This window comes from Carcharodon carcharias, chromosome 3, assembly GCF_017639515.1.
Source record: "Carcharodon carcharias isolate sCarCar2 chromosome 3, sCarCar2.pri, whole genome shotgun sequence".
NCBI lineage: Eukaryota > Metazoa > Chordata > Chondrichthyes > Lamniformes > Lamnidae > Carcharodon > Carcharodon carcharias.
The window spans coordinates 115,662,690-115,686,267 of NC_054469.1; the positions used below are offsets into that span (position 1 = coordinate 115,662,690).

Genomic DNA, 23,578 nt, shown 5'->3' on the forward strand with positions numbered 1-23,578 from the left:
TGTGAAAGTCATACAAAAAGGATTGGCACGCAGTAGATGTAGCATCTGCTGTAGTAAATCTCAACTTCCGAAATGGCTATGCAGCAGCACACCTTATGAAACAACCAGTTCCAGTAGCTGAGTCTATCAGCAAACATTCCAATCCTCTGTACCTCCATGTCACTAAACCTCCCTAAAAACTGTTGTTACTTGAGCCTTGTCAATATATTACAACCAGTTAAAGCACAGACTTTCAATACAATTTGAAATTTTATTGACTCAATAGGGAATATACAGAAATTATGCATTTGTTTATTTACCCAATATTACTACTGTTTAATTGTTAGTGAGTCACTCTTTGGCACTTTGAATGCACTTCAGCAGGAAATCCTCGTTAGAAAGCAACTTTCTGAGCTAATTTCAGATCCTGCAAAGCATTGGACAAAAATTACACTGCAATTTTCAAGAAGACTGAAACAACATTTTAACATCTTAAGCTCTAAGGTGTCCTTTTGTGTTAAGTTTATTAGCGTGCCTTAGCAGGATAATTGCACAGAATTGCATTCATGAAGAATGTTAAAGGGCACTGGAAACACATTTCTCAGTTGCTGAATTGTAACATTGATGTGCTGCTGAAATGTACTCTCTGCAATAGCCTCTTTGGCATTGAGTACAACAAACTCACACATTGTGGCTGATTTCTAAAATTACCAAAACAGAACTGCTTAAAAAATGGAAAATACAATAATTCTGGTAAAATGCATCTACAGGAATGTTATTTCTTTGTATTTTACAGCAAGATCTTCCAAGGGATTTCAATTTTGTAAACCAAGTTGCTTATACACAATATTAACTGTAGTCAGTGTTTGGAAAAAGTCATCAAGAAGTGGATCTCCTCCGATGTAAGTTAATTACCTGGGCCATATGATAGCAGCACTCCTGGGTCTGAACAGGTGAAGCATACTATACACCACTTTGCTATCCAAGGCATCTGGGAAGCTGGATTGTTAATTTTAACCATCCAAACATCTGAATATCTTTAGCATTATTGATCCATTGTTTTTGCTCAGTGTCAAACAGTGCAGCCCATGGAAAGTACAGTCAGTACAGAACTGGGACTTTTCAATGGCTCATAATTTTCTTTAGATTTATTTAGACAAAGTCTTTTTGTATTCTGTTATTTCCAACCGCATATATCTGTTCACAACCTAATATGTGACTTGATTCCTAAATATTTGATATTACTCAGGCCTCTTAAAGCACTGTTCTAAATAGCACTTCTGTTTCTTCTGTATTTTCAACCATTAATTATTAGTTATAGTATTTGTCTTTATAACAATTAATGTGCCTGTTCACCCAAAAGGTTAAAGGTTAAATATGTAACTTCGGAATTCTAGGAGAAATAGAAAATTATATTGATATAACACATTATCATGGCTCTCACAAATGTCCCAAAGCTCTTCACATAAAATTAAGTAGTTCCTGGTGTTCTGCTGTTTACATACAGCGCAGTGCCCACAACTAACGGTGACTGAAAGCCTGTTAAACATTTAAGGGATGTTGTAGGTTACAGGAGGAATATTGGCCAGGACACCAGGAAAACTCAGCACTCTCCTTTCAATAATACCATGAGACTTTTAACATCCACTTGTAGCAGCAATGTCTAATTTTTATTCAGCACATTCCCAGTGCTGCACCAGTGTGTCAGCCTAAATAACATGCTGAAGTCCAGATGTGTGACATGTGTCTGAAACCTAAGTTGGAGACAAGAATACTACCAATTGAGCCAAGCTGACACTTAGATCCTGTTATTTACAGGGAGACAGGGAGGGAGTTGGGGCGACTGCTAGTGACCAGGAAAGTCGTAAATGTGGGGAACCCAAAAGTCCTGCTGAATTTAAAGGCAGATCTTGGTCTATATTTTATTTCTGGGCAGATTTGTTAGGGTGAACCAATAAACTGCATCTATCTTGGGAACTGATTATATGAGGGATTATTCCACAATCTGCTGTTCCCTGTGGGGATCAGGGCTCAAGGGAGCCGTTTTATGAAACTGTAGGCAAACAGTATGTGATTTTCCGCTTACTAAAATTAATGGACAGAAAATCATGGATTGCGCACCTGTGATTTCTTGAGATGTTGCTCCCCACTAAAAGTATCAATTACAGAATCACGTCGATTGTGCTGCCCTCAATTTTTCCATTAGACTCTTTAATTTACTTTGACATGAATCTTGTGGAATCATTGAATAATACAGTGCGGAAGCAGTCCATTTGGCCCAGCAAATCTGCAGGGCTTTTCCTCTTCAATGATCCATCTAGTCTAACCCCATCCTCTTGCTCACTCCTAGTATTCCTTAATATTTCTCTTTTTAAAACAAGTATCCAATTATGTTTTAAAGAATTTATGGATTCAGTTTTAACAACAGGTCGCTTATTGGAAATTCGGTGACATGCTCAATTTTCATAGGAACATAGGCTCAGAACATAGGAAAAGCCTTACAGCTCCTCAAATCTGTTCAACCATTTAGTTAAATCATAGCTGATCTCTATCTCAATTCCATTTACCCACATTTGTACCATATTCCTTTATATCCTTAACTAAAAAAATCTGGCAGCCTTGGAATTGAAAGTTTCAATTCACCCAGCATTCACAGTCTTTTGGTGGAGTTGGTTCCAGATTTCCACTATATTTTGTTGAAAAATGCTTCCTTTTAAATGGGCTAGCTTTAATTTTGAGATTATGTCATCTTGTTCTGAATTCTCCCACCAAAGGAAACCTAGCCTTTTGAATCCTTTATCATTTTAACCACAAGTTAGATTTCCCCTCAACTCTCTAAACACAAGAGAATACAAACCAAGTTTATGCAACCTGTCCTCAGAACTTAACCCTGAGGGCGGAATTGTCTCAGAATTGCATAAGTGCATTAGTGGGCGGGGAAATCGGCGCTGATCCTGCCAGCAACATTGGGTTTTCGCTCAGTATGTTCCCCCTCCTGCCTCATTAATAATGCATTCCCATGAAACCCGCTGGTGGGCAGCCTCCAGTTCTCCAGTCCTGATGTGACCTCACCACTTCCTCAATGCAGGCGCCATAATTAAATGGGCACAGCACACACACTTCACAATGTTTACGGAGAATGAGTGTTCCACTGAAGAGATGGCCCCCAAAGGCAAAGAAGAGTGCTACCCCCAGATTTAGTGATGCCTCATTTGAGCACCTGCTGGACACTGTGGAAGCCCGCTGTGATGTCCTCTACCCCTGCTCTGGCTGAAGGAAGGGCAGCAATGTGACAATTCCAGCTTGGGAGGTGGTGGCAGTGGTGGTGAATGCAAACGGAGCCCAGAAGAGGTCAGCCGCCCAGTGCTGAAAGAGGATGAACGATCTCATCCGTTCCACCAGGGTAAGTCAACCATCTCATCACTCTCAACTCACACACTCACAAACCCATTACATAGCCACAGGAATCTCACTCACTCCCAGCTCAATGGACATCACATTCAATCTCCCACACGCACCGTCACATCTTATCTTCATCTGGCCCCATCTGCTCTGCTCATCTTGTCCTCATTCCATCCATGGGTCCAATAACTACCCACAAATGCCAACTATCCTTCTCAACTTCCTTGACATGCATCCTGCTTGTACCCTTCCTATATGTCTTTATGCAAGACAAGATCACGCACAATAAAAGAGAGGTCACAGACTAGGGGTAATGTGGCAGACATCAAGGGCCTGTGCAACTTTGAACACAGAGCCATCACGCTGGCCAGAGATGCTGTTGACTGTTCCTGCGGCAACAGTGAGGTCGGTGGCAAGCACCCATGTCAGGATCCTGCACCAGATCATCCCTCTGTCAACACTAATCTAAGTCCACTGTTCTGTGTGTTGTGTGGCTGCCATGCACTATTAATCTCCACTTTCTCTCCAAGGTACATCTTCCACGAGCCCGACGCCCCCAGGGAACCTGGACCCCGGTTCCAGCGCCGAGAGCTTCTCAGATGAGGACCCTGAGGACAGTACCATAGAAAACCCATCATAGCGCTCACCCACACCCTCCATCAGTGCAGTAACACACACTTCAGTGGGACCTAGATGTACAGCAGGTTTGGGACCACAATCTGGTGAGCACAGCACACAATCTGTTCCACAGCAGGTGGAGGCAGGGACATCCGACATCGCCGGCACTCAGAAGAGCGCTGGAGGCAAGGAATCTGCTGACTCCGAGTCAGATGATGAACATTCGAGCTTGCCCGATGCCACTTCCCTCCTTCGCCAAGCCAGCCCTCACCCTGCAGCCTCCTCCCAACTTGCCTAAGGCCACTTATCCTGTTTACCAAGCCAGCCCTCATCCTGCAGCTACTGAGAAAATACCCCCACCTTACCGCTGATCTAATGGGATCAGACTTTCGAGATAACCCCCTGAAACGGATGTGGCGCTGCCACAGAAGCATGAAACTAAATCATATGCATGGTGCCTAAGACAAGGTAAGTGAATAACCCTCGAATGGAAGAGTGAAGCACAGGTTGCCAAGTGGACGTCACTTATGTATCATTGTCAAACATGTTGGCAAGATTGCACACTGACATGGCCCCACGATGCAGCATGGGGGGTGGGGGGGGGGGTGGTGGTGATTCCAGCGAGCAGGGATTATAATTGGATGCAAATGAATGGAAATGCCCAAAGAATGGTAAGAATGAGGAATGCACTATTACTTGGAGTAGCTGAGGTGAATATTATAGGTGCATTTAAGAGGAAACTAGTTAAACTTATGAGGGAGAAAGGAACAGAAGGATATACTGCTAGGGTTAGGTGAACTAGTATGGGAGGAGGCTTGTGTGGAGCATGAACCTGTTGGGCCGGATTTTTCTGCACTGTAAAATTCTATGTAGTTCTATACCTGGAGGATAATACAAATTACCAGGAAGTCTACAGAATAAAAACAAAAAAACTGCGGATGCTGGAAATCCAAAACAAAAACAGAATTACCTGGAAAAACTCAGCAGAATATACTCAGCAGAATTCTACAGAATAATATGGGACAAATTTACTCTTTGGATAGAGGGAAATTCCATTCACAATGTCTTTCTTCTCGAGTAAAGATTGGTACTTCTAGGCTGAAAGGGCACAATAAATCATAATTAATACTTACTTGTATGACCTCCATTATTTTCTATTGTGTGACTTATCAGTTTTATTTACATCAATAGCATGGAGAATGGATTACGTTGTGATAAACTTTTTTTTCTAATTACCGTTCATTTTTGAATTCAATTTTCTTTTGGTTTTGAATTTCTCACTGACTGTAATCATTTCCTGAGAACACTGTTCTTTACAGTTCATTAAGATCTCTTATACAGAACCACTAAACATATTCAGCTACAAATCGCAGGAGTGTTTCATAACCCAGGAAAATGCTGGCTTTTATCCAGATGACAAGAGTTCTTCTCAGCGCCCTCACACATTAATCCCTCGTTCCTGTAAAATGGTTGTTCACTTCTGTAACAAAAAAGCAAAGAACTATCATTGGCACAGATGCCAAAAGCAATAATCTGATCTGACCCCTCACCTCCCCCAATTTAAAACTTGCACCTTTGGATTTATATTCCTCCATGGGCTTGCTCCTCCCTATCTCTATAGCTCGAATCCCAGAACCTTCTGTTCCAGCTCTTATGTAATTCCCCCTTCTTTCACCCTAACATTGGCACCTGTACTTTCAGGCTTGACACTCTGATTCCTTAACTTTTCTGATTTTCCACCTCCCTCTTTTCCTTTAGGACTTTCCTTAAAATTCATGTCTTTGCTCATCTCATCTGATTGCTCCCTCTTTAGTACAGGATCGGTTTTTCTTTATGCCTCTGTGAAATGCCTTGGAACAAGTTGTTGTTTTTGCATTGAATGCAAAAAGGTTTAGGCTACGGAGTGGTTTCTATTATATGTTAATCAAAAGCAATGCTAGGGTGCCTCAGCACTAATGAAGTGTACCTGGCACAGGATTGATTTTTATGAAATATCACTAGGGAAAGCAATGGTGCTTAATTTATTCTTCCATGTCAGCATTTGTTGCCCATCCCTAACTGGCCTTGAACTGAGTGGCTTGCTAGGCCACCTCAGAAGGCAGTCAAGAGTCAACCACATTGCTGTAGGTCTGGAGTCATGTGTAGGTCAGACCAGGTAAGGATGGCAGATTTTTTTCCTAAAAGGAAATTAATGAACCAGATGAGTTTTTACAATAATTGATGATAGTTTCATGGTCACCATTACTGAGACCAGCTTTACATTTCAGATTTATTAAATGAAGTTAAATTCCACTAGTTGCTATGGTGGGATCTGAACCTATGCCCCCAGGGCATTAGCATTGGCCTCTAGAGTGCTGGTTCAGTGACATTACCACCACACCACCATCACCCCATGACTTGAGATGCTACTGTGAATAGTGACACTATATTAAGATTAGAACCACCCAAACATTAATTTTGCTACAGACTTCCCCTGTAACACTAGTTGAAAAAAGTCCGAGTGCCTGGATTGCTGCTCCTACCCTCAATTCACATTATAGGGTTTGCCCCTAATTTGCAGGAATGCTGCAGCTGTACTGAGCCTCATGCACAGTGTGTGCACAGGCTTAAAATTGCAACAGCTCAAGGGTCTTGCTTGTGGGACACTGAGCACTTTGACCACAGAAGCATTGAAATGGTATTGAATACAATAGACCATTGACTAAAGAGACATGTGGAATAAAAATCAGACTCCTGGGAAATTAGGCCATTTACATGGCCTTCATGGGATTGTGAACTTGTTTACTACTTTCTGGCAGGATGTTATTTCATTGAGACAGTAAGCAGGATCGGACATATCTGTACTTAATAATGATCAAAGGCTAAGAGACAAGCACTGTAAGAACAAGGTATGTAAGCAGGAGAAGCACAAGAGTGCTCAGGAGGAGACCTTGGACAAACACATTGAGTACCCCTGAATGATTTGCAAGAACAAATTTGATCACTCTGAAGTTTTTGGCTCAGCTCCCCAGATAAGGTTATATAATTGCTTAGTCTGCTAAACGGTCAATGAAATTGTTAAGTAAAATTTCTTTTAAAATAATATCCTCTTTGGTTTGTGGCTTGTCACTAACATCAGGTCAATGCCTAAAAATAAAATTCTTATACCGCTGGGTGGGTCTCGGGTCTCTGCACCTAATAACGAGATATCTGTTGTGTGGCACTACCATTGTGCTAAATGGAATAGATTTCAAACAGATCTAGCAATTCAAGACTGGGCATCCATGAGGTGCTGTGCATCCATCAGCTGCAGCAGCATTGCATTCAATCATAATCTGTAACTATATAGTCCAGCATATTGTTATGGTCCTGATTTTCCAGACAGGTTTCTCATTAGAAACATTGAACTTTGTTTACAGGCTGCAGCAATAGTTACATGCTTCCATCAAGCTCCACAACTAGAAGAAGAACTCCCGTTCTAAGGTTCCCCGTGCTTAGAGCTGATTCATTCACACTGTCATGTGATATTATACAACACAATAAGTCTTAAAGCCATAGTTACTACGTTCCTAAAAGCTACAATTACTGCATTCCTCCCCCTTTAACATTTTTTGCTCAGTTTGTATTTACAAGAACATCTACCTTCATGACATTACAAATATATACACGGGTCATGAAATTATAAGTTCAGTCTCTCAGGCGGTTTCCTGATCTGGGTGGAATATCTAGCTCTACAACTTTTGAATCTCTTACAGGATCCCATTATCTGGAACCGCAGCAACATCAGGTACCTCTTTAGGCACAGGCAGCTCAGAGTTATCTAGTCAAACAGAGACATCTGGTATGTCTATCCTTGGTTGAACAATTTCAACAGGGACCATGGGCTCTACAATGGTTACAGGTGGAATTATTTTGTTGAGGTATCTCCCTTCTTCTCAACTGATCCACGTGTTTGTGGGTGATCCGGCCTCCGCTTCTATGTGGTATGAAAAGGGTCCAGTCACAGAAACTATTACACCAAGTAACCAACTTGATTCACCACCGAAGGTTTATTTGTATACTGCTTCACCAACTATGCAAATCATGAGTCACTTTTTGATTCCTTTGACTTTTCTTCACCTTCCCCTCCAAATTAGGAAGTATCAGGCGTAATCTCATTTGAAGGTGCTTCATAAATAACTCTGAAGGTGTTGAACCTGTAATAGTGTTGGGGATTGTTTTATAGTGTGTTGGAAATAGAGATAGTTTAAGTAAGTTATATTTGTATTTGTGGGAGTTAGGAATGAGTTTTAGCTTTAATGTTTAAGTTTGATTTGTATTTCTATATCTGTGTATTAAGAAAGGTCAAATTGAGTTTTAGTTTCACTGTAAAAAGTACCTGCATTGCTAATGAGAGTTTTCGGACTCCAAGCTAAGCTAAATAAACACAAATAGAGAAGCTAGGTGAAAGAAAAACAAAAACAGAATTACCTGGAAAAACTCAGCAGGTCTGGCAGCATCGGCGGAGAAGAAAAGAGTTGACGTTTCGAGTCCTCATGACCCTTCGACAGAACTAGCTATTGCCTAACAACAGGGGTCCAGAGAGGCAGGTCCCTGCCACAGACACACAGAAGAAACTAAAAACATCAGTTTGATTTGGAAGCTGTTTGAGTTCAGTTGGTTTTGAAAACAGCTGCCAGGAGAGACTGGAGCAAAGGGGATGGATAGCCAATCCCAAGCTAAAGAAAGATCCCAAAATCCAGAAGACCAGTCCTGTCAAGAGTGAGAGACCAAAATCCAGAACTTGCCGTGCCTCTAGCCAATCTGCTTCAGTACAGCTACAACATTGTCACCTGCTCGGCAACATAGAAAATTTCCCAGATATGTCTTGTACACAAAAAGCAGGACAAATCCAACCTGGCCAATTACCGCCCCATCAGCCTACTCTCGATCATCTGTAAAGTAATGGAAGGGGTCATTAACAGTGCTATCAAGCGGCATTTGCTTAACAATAACCTGCTTACTGATGCTCAGTTTGGGTTCTGCCAGGGTCAGTCAGCTTCTGACCTCATTACAACCTTGGTTCAAACATGGACAAAAGAGCTAAACCCCAGAGCTGAAGTGAGAGTGACTGCCCTTGACATCAAGGCTGCATTTGACCAAGCGTGGCATCACGGAGAGCTAGAAAAACTAGAGTCAATGGGAATCAGGGGGAAAACTGGTTGGAGTCATACCTAGCACAAAGGAAGATGGTTGTGGTTGTTGGAGGTCAGTCATCTCAGCTCCAGGACGTCACTGCAGGCGTTCCTCAGGGTAGTGTCCTAGGCCCAATCATCTTCAGCTGCTTCATCAATGACCTTCCTTCCATCATAAGGTCAGAAGTGGGGATGTTCACTGATGATTGTACAATGTTCAACACCATTTGTGACTCCTCAGATATTGAAGCAGTCCATGTCCAAGTGCAGCAAGACCTGGACAATATCCAGGCTTGGGCCGACAAGTGGCAAATAACATTTGTGCCACATTAGTGCCAGGCAATGACCATCTCCAACAGAACAGACTCTAACCATTGCACCTGGACAGACAATTGCATTATCATCCTTAGGCAGCACCTTCCAAACCCACGACTGCTACCATCTAGAAGGACAAGGGAAGCAGATGCATGGGAATACCACCACCTGGAAGTTCCTCTTCAAGTCACTCACCATTCTGATTTGGAAATATATCACGGTTCCTTCACTGTCGCTGGGTCAAAATCCTGGAACTCCCCCCCCCCAACAGCACTGTAGGTGTAACTATACCACATGGACAGCAGCGATTCAAGAAGGCAGCTCAACACCACGTTCTCAAGAGCAACTAGGGATGGGCAATTAATGCTGGTTTGCCTTGATTAAGGAACTGGAGAATGCCCTGTGCCTTCAGAACTGCATCACAATCGTCTCAAGGCAGGAGAGGAGAAAATTAGAAAGAATTTAAAGTAGAAATCGGTAACATTCCAATTGTGCGGACAAGAAAAGATCCTTTTTTTTAAAAAAAGTAAGCAACTCCATGATAATAGCTGTTGCTTTAAATTGCTGCTCAAGGAGGCACCTGGCAAGTAGAGAGGTAAAACATTACAAAGCAGCACTGCAACATCAAGATCTAATGAAAGCTTCAGGCCTTTGCATTGTTGTTAGCATTTAGGAGTTTTAAGTGCGGTGACACAATGGGCTGTAACTTCTGAGCTCCCTAGCGATGTATTGGGGGGTACCCCAAAGATGCCCTGGGCAATCCCCTTTGGAAGTTCCCAAATAAGGTTTGCATGGCAATTGCCTAGATGTGGAAATTTCCCCTGGGCAATTACCCTGCACTGGGCACAATCCAAAAATGTGCTTTAAATTGCAAACTTCAGATGGTTCTGACTGGATTGCACTAATAGTTACACAGATAAAGTTAGAGGAAGTAAAACAATTTTAACTTCTGAGTAACTATTGCATAGACCCAGCCTTGCCCCCACACAGGACACGCCCCACCCCCGACTACACCCCCCATGGGACTCCTCCACCCCCCCTGACTCCCCAGGAGTCTACCCCTCACTCCTGACTATCCCTGCACCCCCTCCGGGATTTCCCTCACCGCCACAGGGACACATCCCTCCAACCACCAGGCTTGACTCAGCCCCACACTACCAGGCCTGACCTAACCCAACCTGAGGCCTGATTCCACCCCTCCATCCCCGGGGCCTGACACTCTCCCCGGCCCTTCCCCCGCCAAGCTCAATCTGACCTGACCCAAGGCCCGACACCGCCCACTCCGAGACCTGACATCCTCCCCCCACAAAACCCCCACCTGACCCGGCCCAACCTGAGATCCGACCAATTCCCCCCCAACGCCCCCAGGTCCAACCAGGCCTGAGGCCTAGCCCCACCCCCCTGTTCTCACGAATCAAGGCCCAACTGTTATCTCCCCCAAGGCCTGTCATCTTCCTCCCTAGTGCCCCCCAGGCCCAATCTGACCTGAGCTGAGGCCCAACACCCTCCCCCCCCCAGCCGCGAGGCCCAACATCCACATATCCAACTCCCCCAACCTAACCTGACCCAACCTGAGGTCTAGCACCCCCCCAACCTCTGATCACCCACTGACTGCTGACCACGCCCCAACCTCCGATCGCCTCCTCTGATCTCCCACCACCCTCTCCAAAGCCCCTGACCTCCAAGCCCCCGACCTCTAATCCCACCCGACCTCTGATTTTCCCCCTGACCTCTGATCACACACCCCTACCTCTGATTTCTCCTCACACCCAAATCCCATCTACTTACCTTCTCCCTGTCCTGTCAAGGACCTTTAATTTTCAATGGGCCTTTAAACTTACCTGGTTTACGGCAGCCAGTTCTGTACAAAAGGGGACATAGCCTCCATCTCTTTGACTGAGCTGCACTTTGATGCTAGGCCCTGGGACATGCTGCACTTCCTGTATCTTGCCTGGCCTGAGTCAGAAGGTCGGGCAAGATAGGATCGAAAGAAAATTAAGGTAAGAAATTGGGCACAGAGTGGCAATCCGGTGCTGACTTCCACTCCGAGAAAGTTCAGGCCCATTATTATTTGAAATAAGTCCTGCTTTCACTAAAATGGAAATGAAAGAAACTTCAGATGAGTGTGTTAGCTAATGACCATGGTGTAATTTCATTTGTTACCTATATATGTGACTCACCTTTTTAAACTGTAAGCATTTGATCTGGCATTCTTCTTCTGTCTGAAAGCGGTTGTGGTTCCCCCCGCAGCCTCCATACCAAAACTGGGCGCAGGAATTAGCTGTGGTATCATAGTACCATTTAATAATGTAATTCCTGCATGCTCCTTGATCAAGGGGTTCACCGCAGGCTGGATCTGGAATGCAAGATCAGAATATTGTTAGCCATTTGAAAATTATAGTTTGGTATTAGGACACTTCATGTACACAAGATATTATCCTGTTCCAAGTTCATTTATTTTGAAAACAAAGGAAAATTTTCCGCTTGTGTTACAGTGCTCCCACCACCAGCCCCATCTACCCACTGCTCAACATAACATGAGGAGGTGGAGGTGAAAATTTCTTTGGAAGGCACCCTTCCCACTCTCTGTTCTCATCAACCAGTTCTGGGATTCCTACAATCATACAATATGTAGACCCACATAGGCAATACTATGTAAGTGTATACACCTTATACAAAACTTTCCATCATTCACAGCTAGCAACAATTGGTGGTGACAATTGCTTTGGCATGGGCAGCAGAAGAACCATTTAAAGTTCACACAGCCAAGATGCTAAAGTAATCAATTAAATAAGATTAAACTCCTTTTTTATATTTATTTGTTTAACAAATGTGGTGTTGAGGTTACAGTCAGATCAGCCATGATCTTATTGAATGACGGAGCAGGCTCAAGGGGCCGAGTGGCCTCCTCCCACTTCTACTTCATATGTTCGTAAAACCACAGCAGGCAGCAGAGCTGTGACAAGGCTTGGAAATTTGCAGTAATCAATCTCCAACACCAATTCCCACCTCTCCCCCACCCTGACCTCCCCTGGGTGGACTTCCTGGAAAGGGCCAGGGAGTTCACCTAAAATATGCTCATGAACCTGCCAGTGAAAAAGTGCCTCAGGTTAGGTGTGCATGCTGGTGTCAGGTAGGAAGAGGCTTACTTCACTGAGGAATCATCAGGATTTGGCAACAGTGGAAAATTCAGGCCTAACAATCTAATTATTTTATCGTGGCCACAAGTACTTTCAGCCATTTTTTCAAATCTATAATTTTCTTATTCCGGTTTTGTTATTAACATTCTGTGCAGGACTTGGAAAGATAGAATCAGTAAACACGAACATAAATCTAATCTATGAGACCAGAAAACAAAGACCTGTGATTTGTGCCATGATTTTATTAAAGTGGACACTCTTGGCGAACTTCACTTTACTTTGTTTGTTCCAGAAATAGAAGTTCACAGGTGTCATTGTGAGATATTTTAAACACTAAGACTTAATTTGTCATCAGAGAATGCAGACATCTTTACACCATGGTGCTTAGAAATTCTCACCAAGTTGCTAATTGCCTATTTTGAAGAGTGAGGTGAGATTACATAGGACAGAGTAGGCCATCTAGCCCTTAAAGCCTGTCCACCATTCAATGAGATCACAACTAATTGTACCCTCATCCGCCTGCCATGGTTCTGTGACCCTGAATAATCTATCCTAATAAAAAAACAGTTACAGCTGACTCCAATTAAATTTTACAAGCTTTAGATAATTCCTGAACTTTTGTGTGATTTCTTGAGCTGTAATACATTTTTAATTCTGAACATCCTGTTAAAAGTAGTGAAACAAAACCTGTGCAGCAATTTATCTTCTCTCTTTACCGCCACCTGCTGATGAGGAAAAGGTTGAGCCAATCTTCAAAATAGAATGTCAGGAGCATTAATGATCTGTCTTTCTTACTTTCCTTTCTCAGAGATCAGTGCTATCTCCAGATGGGGTACAGTCAGTTAGATATGTTAATAGATGAATTTACCTAGAATCTGCTGTTAAGCCATACAGACCAAGGTTTGTTCCAGGATCTGTGTTCAACTAACTAATTTTGGCTTTAGTTGGCCAAGTGTGCTTGAAAGAGGAAGGGCAAAATAAAAGTCAAGGTAGCTGTGATTGATCTGTCCCAAATGATCATGCCCATTGAATTACGGTTTTCATATAAAACCAAACAGGATTTCAAAATATTATCCCTAAAACACCAATAAGGATCCAGGAATCCTTTATTAATTTTTTCCCAGAATTTGGCTTGTTGTAAATTGTCAGCGCTGCATGGGGATTGCGGACATTGAATGAGGACAAGATTGGCCTAAGCTGGGATGCCATCCGTAATTGAATATCTTGCTAACACCCTCAAGGACTGGCTCATTAGACAATATATTGCAGAACCTGAGGAGAGGAGACTGGAAGCAATTTAAGGAAATAATTGTGCATTGGAAATACATTTTACAAAATATTATTTTTCATTTGGTAAACACATAAGAGATACATCTTGCACAGTGTAGATCAGTAAATACATTACTGAAAGCTATATTTTCAGCACCTTCATGAATTTCTTCTTTCAGCGTTTGTGGTGGAGTGGATAGTGGGAGAAAGACGATTGGCAATGCAGTGTTGAAAAGATTTTGCTCGCTCCTTATTCCTTGGTCATCAAGTCCAGGTCCAATTTCAGGCCTCCCTAAAGGTGGTCTTGGTTGACCTGGTAAGGGAGCTGATCCTTTCGGCCTTGTAAATATATCCTCACTGCCACCATTTGATTCTATTTTACTTCCAATTCCTCCTGGAGGACCACGCTACAGGGAGAAAAATTGATTCACAAAATGTTATTCAATTCCAGTGTTTGATGGCAACAGTAAAACAACTGGACTTAGCACACATGATTCTGACAACTGAATGATAAAGGGGATGGGAAAATCCTAGATTTTCAAACTTAATTTCTGGGAATGAAAGAATTGTTGGAAAGAGTAAGTTTCCCAAATACATTGCTCTTAAAACATTATACATCAGCATTTATAGCTAAATTTAAATAATACAACATGCTAAGACTTTTTGACAAAAAAGTCGATCTGCCACATGAAACTGAAATTTGGGCCACAATTTTAACAGTGGGGGAGGGGAGGGGTGGGGAATTTTTAAAAATTCATTCATGGGATGTGGGCGTGAGTGGCTAGGCCAGCATTTATTGCCCATCCCAAAATGCCCTTGAGAAGGTGGTGGTGAGCTGCCTTCTTGAATGGTGCTTATTAGCCTAGTAGAGGGTGAAATACTCCAAAACATCAAAGAGGACACATCCTGGCCAATTGGAATGGTCAGGCTTCATTTCCATAAATTTTGTCAGAACCTGGCAGATCCAGAATGTGGCTGGTGGGTGGGAGTGGGAATTTGGGCATTAGGAGGATTCTGCATGCATCTCTTGAGGAAGGTTCCCTGCAGTCAGGGAAATGGCAGAGTGCAATGCTATTGAGGGAGAGGGGTTGCCAGGGGCAAGGGAGGCCTAAGGCTTCCATGTGAGGCTCATGCAGAGCAGATCCCCCGTCCCTCGTGGCCTATATAAAAATCTAATTAAAAAAGATAAACTTACTGTGCTGTTCCTCTCCTGGCCAAAGATTTAGCTCAGAGCAGGTTTATCCAGATGGAAAAGCCATCACTGTTACACCGCTCAGACTGCAGAATACAATTACATTCGGATCTAATGATATGATTGGGATCTGACCTGCATATTTAAAGCAGGATTCTGGTGTCTTCCTGTGAATATCCTGCACAAATGGGCAAGCACTGGGGTCCCAGAGAGATACTTTAACTGCCTCTCTGCCCTGGTTATGGTGGAGGTAGGGGGGTGGGGGTGTGAGGGTGGGAATTGCGTGTTTAAAATTGGACCATGATGTGAGACCTGCTCTAAAATACCCTCTAAATTCCAGTGCACACAGAATTGTTACAGTGCAGAAGAAGGCCATTTGGCTCATTGTGTACACTGGCTCTCCGAATGAGCATTTCATCTAGTGCTAGTGCCATTCTTCTGCTTTTTCCCCGCAACCCTGCAGATTGTTTCTTTTCAAATAATCATCTAATTCCCTCTTGACTGCCTCGACTGAACTTGCCTCCACCACACTCTCAGGCAGTGTATTCTAGACCCTAACCACTTGCTATGTGAATTTTTTTTTTCTCATTTCGCTTATGCTTCTTTTATCAACTACCTTAAATCTGTGTCCCCTAGTTCTCGGTCCTTCTGCCAATGGAAACAATTTCTCCCATCTACTCTGTCCAGGCCCCTCATGATTTCGAATGCCTCTATCAAATCTCCTCTTAGCTTTCCTTTCTCCATGGAAAAGAGTTCCAACTTCTTCAATTTATCCTTTTTTAAAATTCATTCATTGGATGTGGACTTCGCTGGCTGTGCCAGCATTTATTGCCCATCCCTAGTTGTCCTTGAGAAGGTGATGGTGAGTAGCCTTCTTGAACCGCTGCAGTCCCTGTGGTGTTGGTACACCCAGAGTTCTGTTAGGGAGGGAGTTCTAGGATTTTGACCCAGCGACGGTGACGGAACGGCGATATATTTCCAAGTCAGGATGGTGAGTAACTTGGAGGGGAACTTCCAGGTGGTGGTGTTCCTATCTTTCTGCTGTTCTTATCCTTCTAGATGGTAGTGGTTGTTGGTTTGGAAGGAGCCTATGGAGCCTTGGTGAATTCCTGCAGTACATCTTGTGGATGGTACACACTGCTGCTACTGTGCGTTGTTGGTGGAGGGAGTGAATGTTTGTGGATGTGGTGCCAGTCAAGTGGTCTGCTTTGTCCTGGATGCTGTCAAGCTTCTTGAGTGTTATGGGAGCTGCATTCACCCTGGCAAGTGGGGAGTATTCCAACACATTCCTGACTTGTGCCTTGTAGATGGTGGACAGGCTATGGGGAGTCAGAAGCTGAGTTACTTGTTGCAGGGTTCCTAGCTGCTGACCTGCTCTTGTAGCTACAGTATTTATGTGGTGAGCCTAGTTCAGTTTCTGGTCAATGGTAACTCCTAGGATGTTGATAGTGGGGGATTCAGTGATGGTAATGCCATTGAACACAAAGGGGCAATGGCTAGATTCTCTCTTGTTGGAGATGATCATTGCTTGGCACTTGTGGCGTGAATGTTACTTGGCACTTGTCAGCCCAAGTCTGGATATTGCCCAGGTCTTGATGCATTTGGACAAATCTTCAGTATCTGAGGAGTCACGAATGGTGCTGAACATTGTGCTATCATCAGCGAACATCCCCACTTCTGACCCGATGATGGAAGGAAGGTCAGTGATGAAGCAGATGAAGATGGTTGGGCTGAGGACACTACAATGAGTGAATCCTGCAGTGATGTCCTGGAGATGACTGACCTCCAACGACCACAATCATCTTCCTTTATGCCAGGTATGACTCCAACCAGTGAAATTATTTCCACCTGATTCCCATTGACTCCAGTTTTGCTAGGGCTCCTTGATACCACACTCAGTCAAATGCTGCCTTGATGTTAAGGGCAGTCACTCTCACCTCACCTCTGGAGTCCAGCTCTTTTGTCCATGTTTGAACCATGGCTGTAATAAGGTCAGAAGCTGAGTGGCCCTAGTGGAATCAAAACTGGGCCTCAGTGAACAGGTTATTGCGAAGCAAGTGCCGCTTGTTGGCACTGTTGATGACCCCTTCCATTACTTTACTGATGATCGAGAGTAGACTGATGGGGCAGTGATTGGCCAGGTCGAATTTGTCCTGCATTTTGTGTACAGGACATACCTGGGCAATTTTCCACATATTCAGGTAGATATCAGTGTTGTAGCTGTACTGAAACAGCTTGGCTAGGGGTGCGGCAAGTTCTGGAGCACAAGTCTTCAGTACTATTGCCTGAATACTGTCAGGGCCCATAGCGTTTGCACTGTCCAGTGCCTTCAGCTGTTTCTTGATGTCATGTGGAGTGAATTGAATTGGCTGAAGACTGGCACCTGTGATGCTTTGGAGGAGGCCACGATGGATCATCCTCTTGGCACTTCTGGCTGAAGATTATAACAAATGCTTCAGCCTTATCTTTTGCACTGATGTGCTGGGCTCCCCCATCGTTGAGGATGGAGATATTTGTGGAGCCTGATCATTCACATGAAGACCAATGGCAGAAACCCGTGAACCTGAGCAGACAAGATTCTATTGTTGGAGATGGTCATTGCCTGGCACTTGTGGCGCGAATGTTACTTGGCACTTGTCAGCCCAAGTCTGGATATTGCCCAGGTCTTGTTGCATCTGGACATATCTTCAGTATCTGAGGAGTCACGAATGATGCTGAACATTGTGCTATCATCAACAAACATCCCCACTTCTGGCCTGATGATGGAAGGAAGGTAAGTGAAGCAGCTGAATATAGTTGGGCTGAGGACACTACCCTGAGTGATTCCTGCAGTGATGTCCTGGAGCTGAGATGTTCTGGAAGCCACTCTTTTGAGGAGACAGTGGAGGTGTTCCTGGTGCAGCCACTCACTCCAGGTAGTACTGTATTTTGTCGAACTCTTTGATATTAGAAATGAAGGTGGTATTGGCTTCTGCCACTTGTCTCAGGTCCCTCAAGATGGTCCTTAGTACCTCCATAGGGGCATGATGCTATTCCAAGCATCCTTCTTTTTAGAACAAGGTCCAGAGATCTTGCTCCCCAGGCTCTGGAGTCAAGGGTTGGCTTCCACAGAGCCTCTGCTCCAACTCTCAGGTCCCACTTTTACCTCTCATCTCCCTGATATCCTTGTGTGAGCTTTAACTCTGTGGCAGCACTCCATCTCTGAGTCAGAAGGTTGTGGCTACATGTCCCATTCCAGGGATCTGAGCACATAATGAAGGATGACATTCCAGTCAGTACTGAGGGAATGTTGCACTGTAACATGTACCATTTTCAGTTGAGATATTAAACTGAGTATCCGTAAATAGCTACATGATATCAAGAAATGGCTGAGTATATTAGATACCACAAAGGTTATAGGCTCTAACAACATTTCTGCGATAGTGTGGAAGACCTGTGCTCCAGAATGCTCCAGAACTGGTTGCACTTCTAGCCAAGCTATTACACTACACTTACAACACTGGCATCTCCCCAACAATAAGAAACATTGCTGAACTGTGTCTGCAACAAAAATCAGAACGATCCAATCTGGCCAATTACAGCCCTATTATTCTACTTTCAGCAATCAGCAAGATGACTGGAAGGTGATAAGATTGTGATGAAAGGTGTCATTGACAGTGCTATCAAGTGGCACTTACTCAGCAATAACCTGCTCATTGATGCTCAGGTTGGGTCCTGCCAGGGCCCCTCAGCTCCAGGCCTCATTTCAGCCTTACTCCAAATAAGTAAAAAGCTGAATTCCAGAGGTGAGCTGGGAGTGACTGTCCTTGATAAGGCAATATTTAGCAGAGTGTGGAATCAAGGAGCCCTGTAAAATTGGCATTATTGGGAATCAGGGGGAAAGCTTTCCACTGGCAGGAGTCATCAAGCACAAAGGAAGGTAGATGTGGTTGTTGGAGGCCACTAATCTCAGTCCCAGGACACCGCTGAAAGAGTTTCTCAGGGCAATGTCCTGGGCCCTATCGTCTTCTACGGTTTCATCATAAGTTCAGAAGTGGGTATTTTGTTTGTGATTGCACAGTGCTCAGTACCATTTGCAATTCCTCAGACAATGAAGTTGTTCAGGGCCAAATGCAAGAGGACTGGGACAACACACGGCTGGGGCTGATAGTTGACAAGTGACATATGTACCACACAAGTGCAAAGCAATGACAATCTCCAATCGGGCCTGGGGGAGGAGGGATGGTTAAAATATTGTGCTCAGGTTGCCCTGCGCCCATCCCACCTCCACGTTAATATCGGGATCACTATGCTCTCCATAGATGCTGCCTTACCTGCTGCCAGTTTTTATTTCAGATTTCCAGCATGTACAATATTTTAGTTTTTCTTTTTGTAAGTTCATCACCGTACTGAACAAAATATCAAATGCTAAAAGTATTTGCTATTTCTTTTCACTCACCTCTACTGTTTCTATTTCCAGCTCATCTACTATGTGTATGCTGTCACGGTCTGGTTTCTGATGATTTGCATCAAAAGTCGGTGACACACCAGGGGGTAGTATGGAGCTAGGAATTGAACTGAACAGTGCATCGTTCTCAGGCTCACAGATTCTGCTGAACAACTTGCTTTCAAGTGCTGAAATAGGACAATCACTTATTAAAAAGACTTCCACAATTTGCACCATCAAAAGTCCAAAATGCCAACATGAGTGACCTGTCATCACACCTACTTCTAAATAAGGAAAAGTGTTGTCTCTGACATTATCCATTCTGGGAGCTTACATATTTTATATATTTATTATATTTTTATATTTATATTATATTTTTGCTTCTTTGTTTTTAATTTCTCTCTTGCTCTGCCACCCACTCTCTTGGCTGGAGGCTATGTCTGGGCAGGAGATCTGTTTCTGGACCTTTGTCAAGATCCCATGAAACCAGCTGCTGGGAAGTTTGGGAGTGTAGCCTGAGATAACTCTCTCACCAGTTTTCCCTCCCTCACTATTGGAAGCATTTGGTCTTCAGTAAATAAATAATAAGCTTCAGAGACAAGACAATACTGCTTTTTTCATCAAACTTACATATCCATTACTTTCAGATGTGCAGATTTGGATGTCTTTAGCAGTTTTGTTGCTTTATCATAAAACTAACTATAATTTTAGAGACTACTGTACATGTAACTATAATGGTGGAGAAATAATTGGTCCCATTGAGGGCAGGAGTGCAGACTTCGGATGGGGGTTGTGAGGTGCAAATGAGCCTTAGTCTTTACTCACCCAGTTTGCAACGTGAAGTGCAACATTTTAAAAACAAGAGGCTTGACACTCGCCCAAACTCGGCACCTATGATATTAGGTTGGCTAAAGGGAGTTGAGTGAATGCGGCGGGAGGCCCTGGTTGAGGACACATCTCCTGAAATCATGTTAAGTGATACACAGGGAGCACGTGATCGCAGTCAAGGGGAGGGCAGACCATAAAACCATAAGATATAGGAGCAGAAATAAGGCCAATCGGCCCATCGAGTCTGCTCTGCCATTCAATCATGGCTGATAAGTTTCTCAACCCCATTCTCCTGCCTTCTCCCCGCAACCTTTGATCCCCTTACCATTCAAGAACCTATCTATCTCAGTCTTAAATACACTCAATGACCTGGCCTCCACAGCCTTATGTGGCAATGAATTCCATAGATTCACCACTCTCTGGCTAAAGACGTTTCTCCTCATCTCTGTTCTAAAAGGTCTTCCCTTTACTCTGAGGCTGTGCCCACGGGTCCTAGTCTCTCCTACTAATGACACCATCTTCCCTACGTCCACTCTATACAGGCCTTTCAGTATTCTGTAAGTTTCAATCAGATACCCCCTCATCCTTCTAAACTCCATCCCAAAGTCCTCAAACGTTCCTCATATGTTACGCCTTTCATTCCTGGGATCATTCTCGTGAACTTCTTCTGGACCCTCTCCAGAGCCAGCACATCCTTCCTGAGATACGGGGCCCAAAATTGCTCAAAATATTCTAAATGTGGTCTGACCAGAGCCTTATAACGCCTTAGCAGCACATCCCTGCTTTTATATTCTAGTCCTCTCGAAATAAAGGCCAACATTGCATTTGCTTTCCTAACTACTGACTCAACCTGCAAGTTAACCTTAAGAGAATCCTGGACTAGGACTCCCAAGTCCCTTTGCACTCCAGATTTCTGAATTCTCTTCCCATTTAGAAGATAATTCATGCCTCTATTTTTCCTACCAAAGTGCACACTTCCCCACGTTGTATTCCATCTGCCATTTCTTTGCCCAGTCTCCTAACCTGTCCAAATCCTTCTGCAGCCTCCCCACCTCCTCAATACTACCTGTCCCTCCACCTATCTTTTTAACATCTGCAAACTTAGCCAGGATGCCCTCAGTTCATTCAATTAGATCATTAATGTATAAAGTGAAAAGTTGTGGTCCCAACACTGACCCTGCGGAACTCCACTAGTCACCGGCTGCCATCCTGAGAAGGACCCCCTTATCCCCACTCTCTGCCTCCTGCCAGACAGCCAATCTTCTATCCATGCTAGCACCTTGCCTCTAACACCATGGGCTCTTATCTTACTGAGCAGCCCCCTGTACGGCAGGCAAAGGCTCAGACTTCCTTGTGGAGCCCAGAGGAGCTCTCCTGCTCTTCCTGGTCCACAGGGAACCTTTTAAAAATAATGATCTCTTCAGCTGTCTTCTGGGCCTGCTGCTCCTTTGTGCCCAATTTTTGTAGCAAGGCCAACACTAGAATGATGTCACCAAATGCTGACATTTTGAATTTTAATGAAGCCCCTGCTTGCCTGTTGCTGAAGTCTCATTGGTCAATCAGACTACACCTGTTAAAATGGCACATAGCACAGGCCATTGAAAATCAGGTGAACAGGTCACTGCAAGGATATTCATTCCCTGCTTGATCCACTCTTAATGGGTGCAGAGAGCAAAAATTGAGACTAATATTGTCATGGTTTCATTTACACAATTTCCATGATTCAAATGTTAGAAATGAAAATTAACTCATTCAAAATATTCAATTTTTAAGAACTCCATTCCCTATATACTTACTTGGAAGGGTCATAAAGTCACTAATCCGATAAACATGTTCCTCGTCAGGGTCAGATGCAATTAAGTTCATTTCATTCTTAAAACTAGAGTAGAAAGAATCGCTGGTGTTAACAATCCCTATTACAAACACCTCTGTGTGTAATTCATGAGCTTCCATTGCTGCCACATCCAGATGAGTTGGATCTCTCTTGTCCGTCTGTCCATCAGTTATTACTATTGCCACTTTGTGCACATCTTTTCTCGCTGACTTGAAAACCTGGTTTGCCATCTTCATGGCAGTGCCAGTGTAGGTGCCTTCGCCTAAGTACTGCATGCTTTGAATTGCTCTCTTGACATTCTCCGGAGTTGCACCTTGCCATAAGTGAGTGATTATGTGCGCTTCAAGACTGTAAAGTATCACACCAATCCGGGTAGCTTCACTGCTTTCACTAATTCGATCTATCAGAGCACTGACAAACTCTTTAACAATTTCAAAATTTTCTGGCCCAACGCTTTCAGAACTGTCAATCACAAATACCAGTTCGAGTGGCTTTTCTTTGCATTTCTTTCCACATCCTAAAGTGAGAGAATCAAATATCAGCTTTTCAGACAAACAATGACAAACATAAGATGAAGCAAAAAAAAAACTATAAGTAATAATTGAAGGCGTAATTCTGTGATTTCAATGTGAAATTCTTGCTTGCAAGAAGCGTAGGTCAGAGATAGGGTTGCCCTGATGGCAGGCTCCTTACCGTGAACACAAGATCACTAAATTACCTCTTTACTTTTGGCAATGTTAGCATATGAGCACTCAGTGCATTTGTATGGCATTCTTCAATAACATCTTGAATTTATATAGTCCCTTTAACATAGTGGAACATCACAAGGCACTTCACAAGAGTGCAATCAGTCAAAATTTGACACCAAATCACACAGGGAAATATTAGGGCAGACAACCAAACGGTTAATCAAAGAGTTAGGTTTTAAGAAGCATCTTAAAGAAGAGGTAGAGATTGAGAGAAGGAAGCTTAGGGCCTTGCCAGCTGAGGGCCTCCAATGGTGAAATGATGAAAATTCAGGATGTGTAAGAAACCAAAACAAAGATAGGGAGGGGCATAGTCATAGAGAGATTTGAAAATAAATTTGAGAATTTTAGATCAAGGTGTTGCCAGACCGGGACTGTAGATAATGAATACTGGGATGATGGGTGACCGGAACTTGGTGAGAGTTAAGATACGGGCAGCAGAGTTTTGGATGAGCTCAAGTTTCTGGAGGGTGCAAGAGGAGAAGCCAGATAGGAGAACATTGGAATCGTTGAGTCAATAGGTAACAAAAGGATGGGTGAAGGTTTCAGCAGCAGATGAGTGTCTTAAGAGCTGGAGAGGTAGAGGGAGGGAATTCCAGAGGTTAGTGTCTAAATATACTACAGGCTGGAGCGATTAAAATCAGGGATGCACGGAGGACCAGAATTAGATGAGCAC

At 43.5% G+C, this 23,578-nt stretch overlaps 1 protein-coding gene across 1 annotated transcript in view; it reads right to left on the minus strand.

The window, feature by feature from the left end:
* Positions 1 to 236: 236 nt before the first annotated feature.
* LOC121276210 (collagen alpha-1(XXVIII) chain-like) overlaps positions 237 to 23,578 on the minus strand; it is a 328,458-nt gene continuing 305,116 nt past the window's right edge. The window contains exons 32-36 of the mRNA XM_041184378.1: positions 22,119 to 22,673; positions 19,507 to 19,682; positions 14,034 to 14,283; positions 11,648 to 11,823; positions 237 to 5,479 (exon numbers count right to left, since the gene is read on the minus strand). Of these exons, the coding sequence (XP_041040312.1) occupies positions 5,474 to 5,479; positions 11,648 to 11,823; positions 14,034 to 14,283; positions 19,507 to 19,682; positions 22,119 to 22,673 (1,163 nt within the window). The 3' untranslated portion in view covers positions 237 to 5,473. The remainder of the gene's footprint in view (positions 5,480 to 11,647; positions 11,824 to 14,033; positions 14,284 to 19,506; positions 19,683 to 22,118; positions 22,674 to 23,578) is intronic.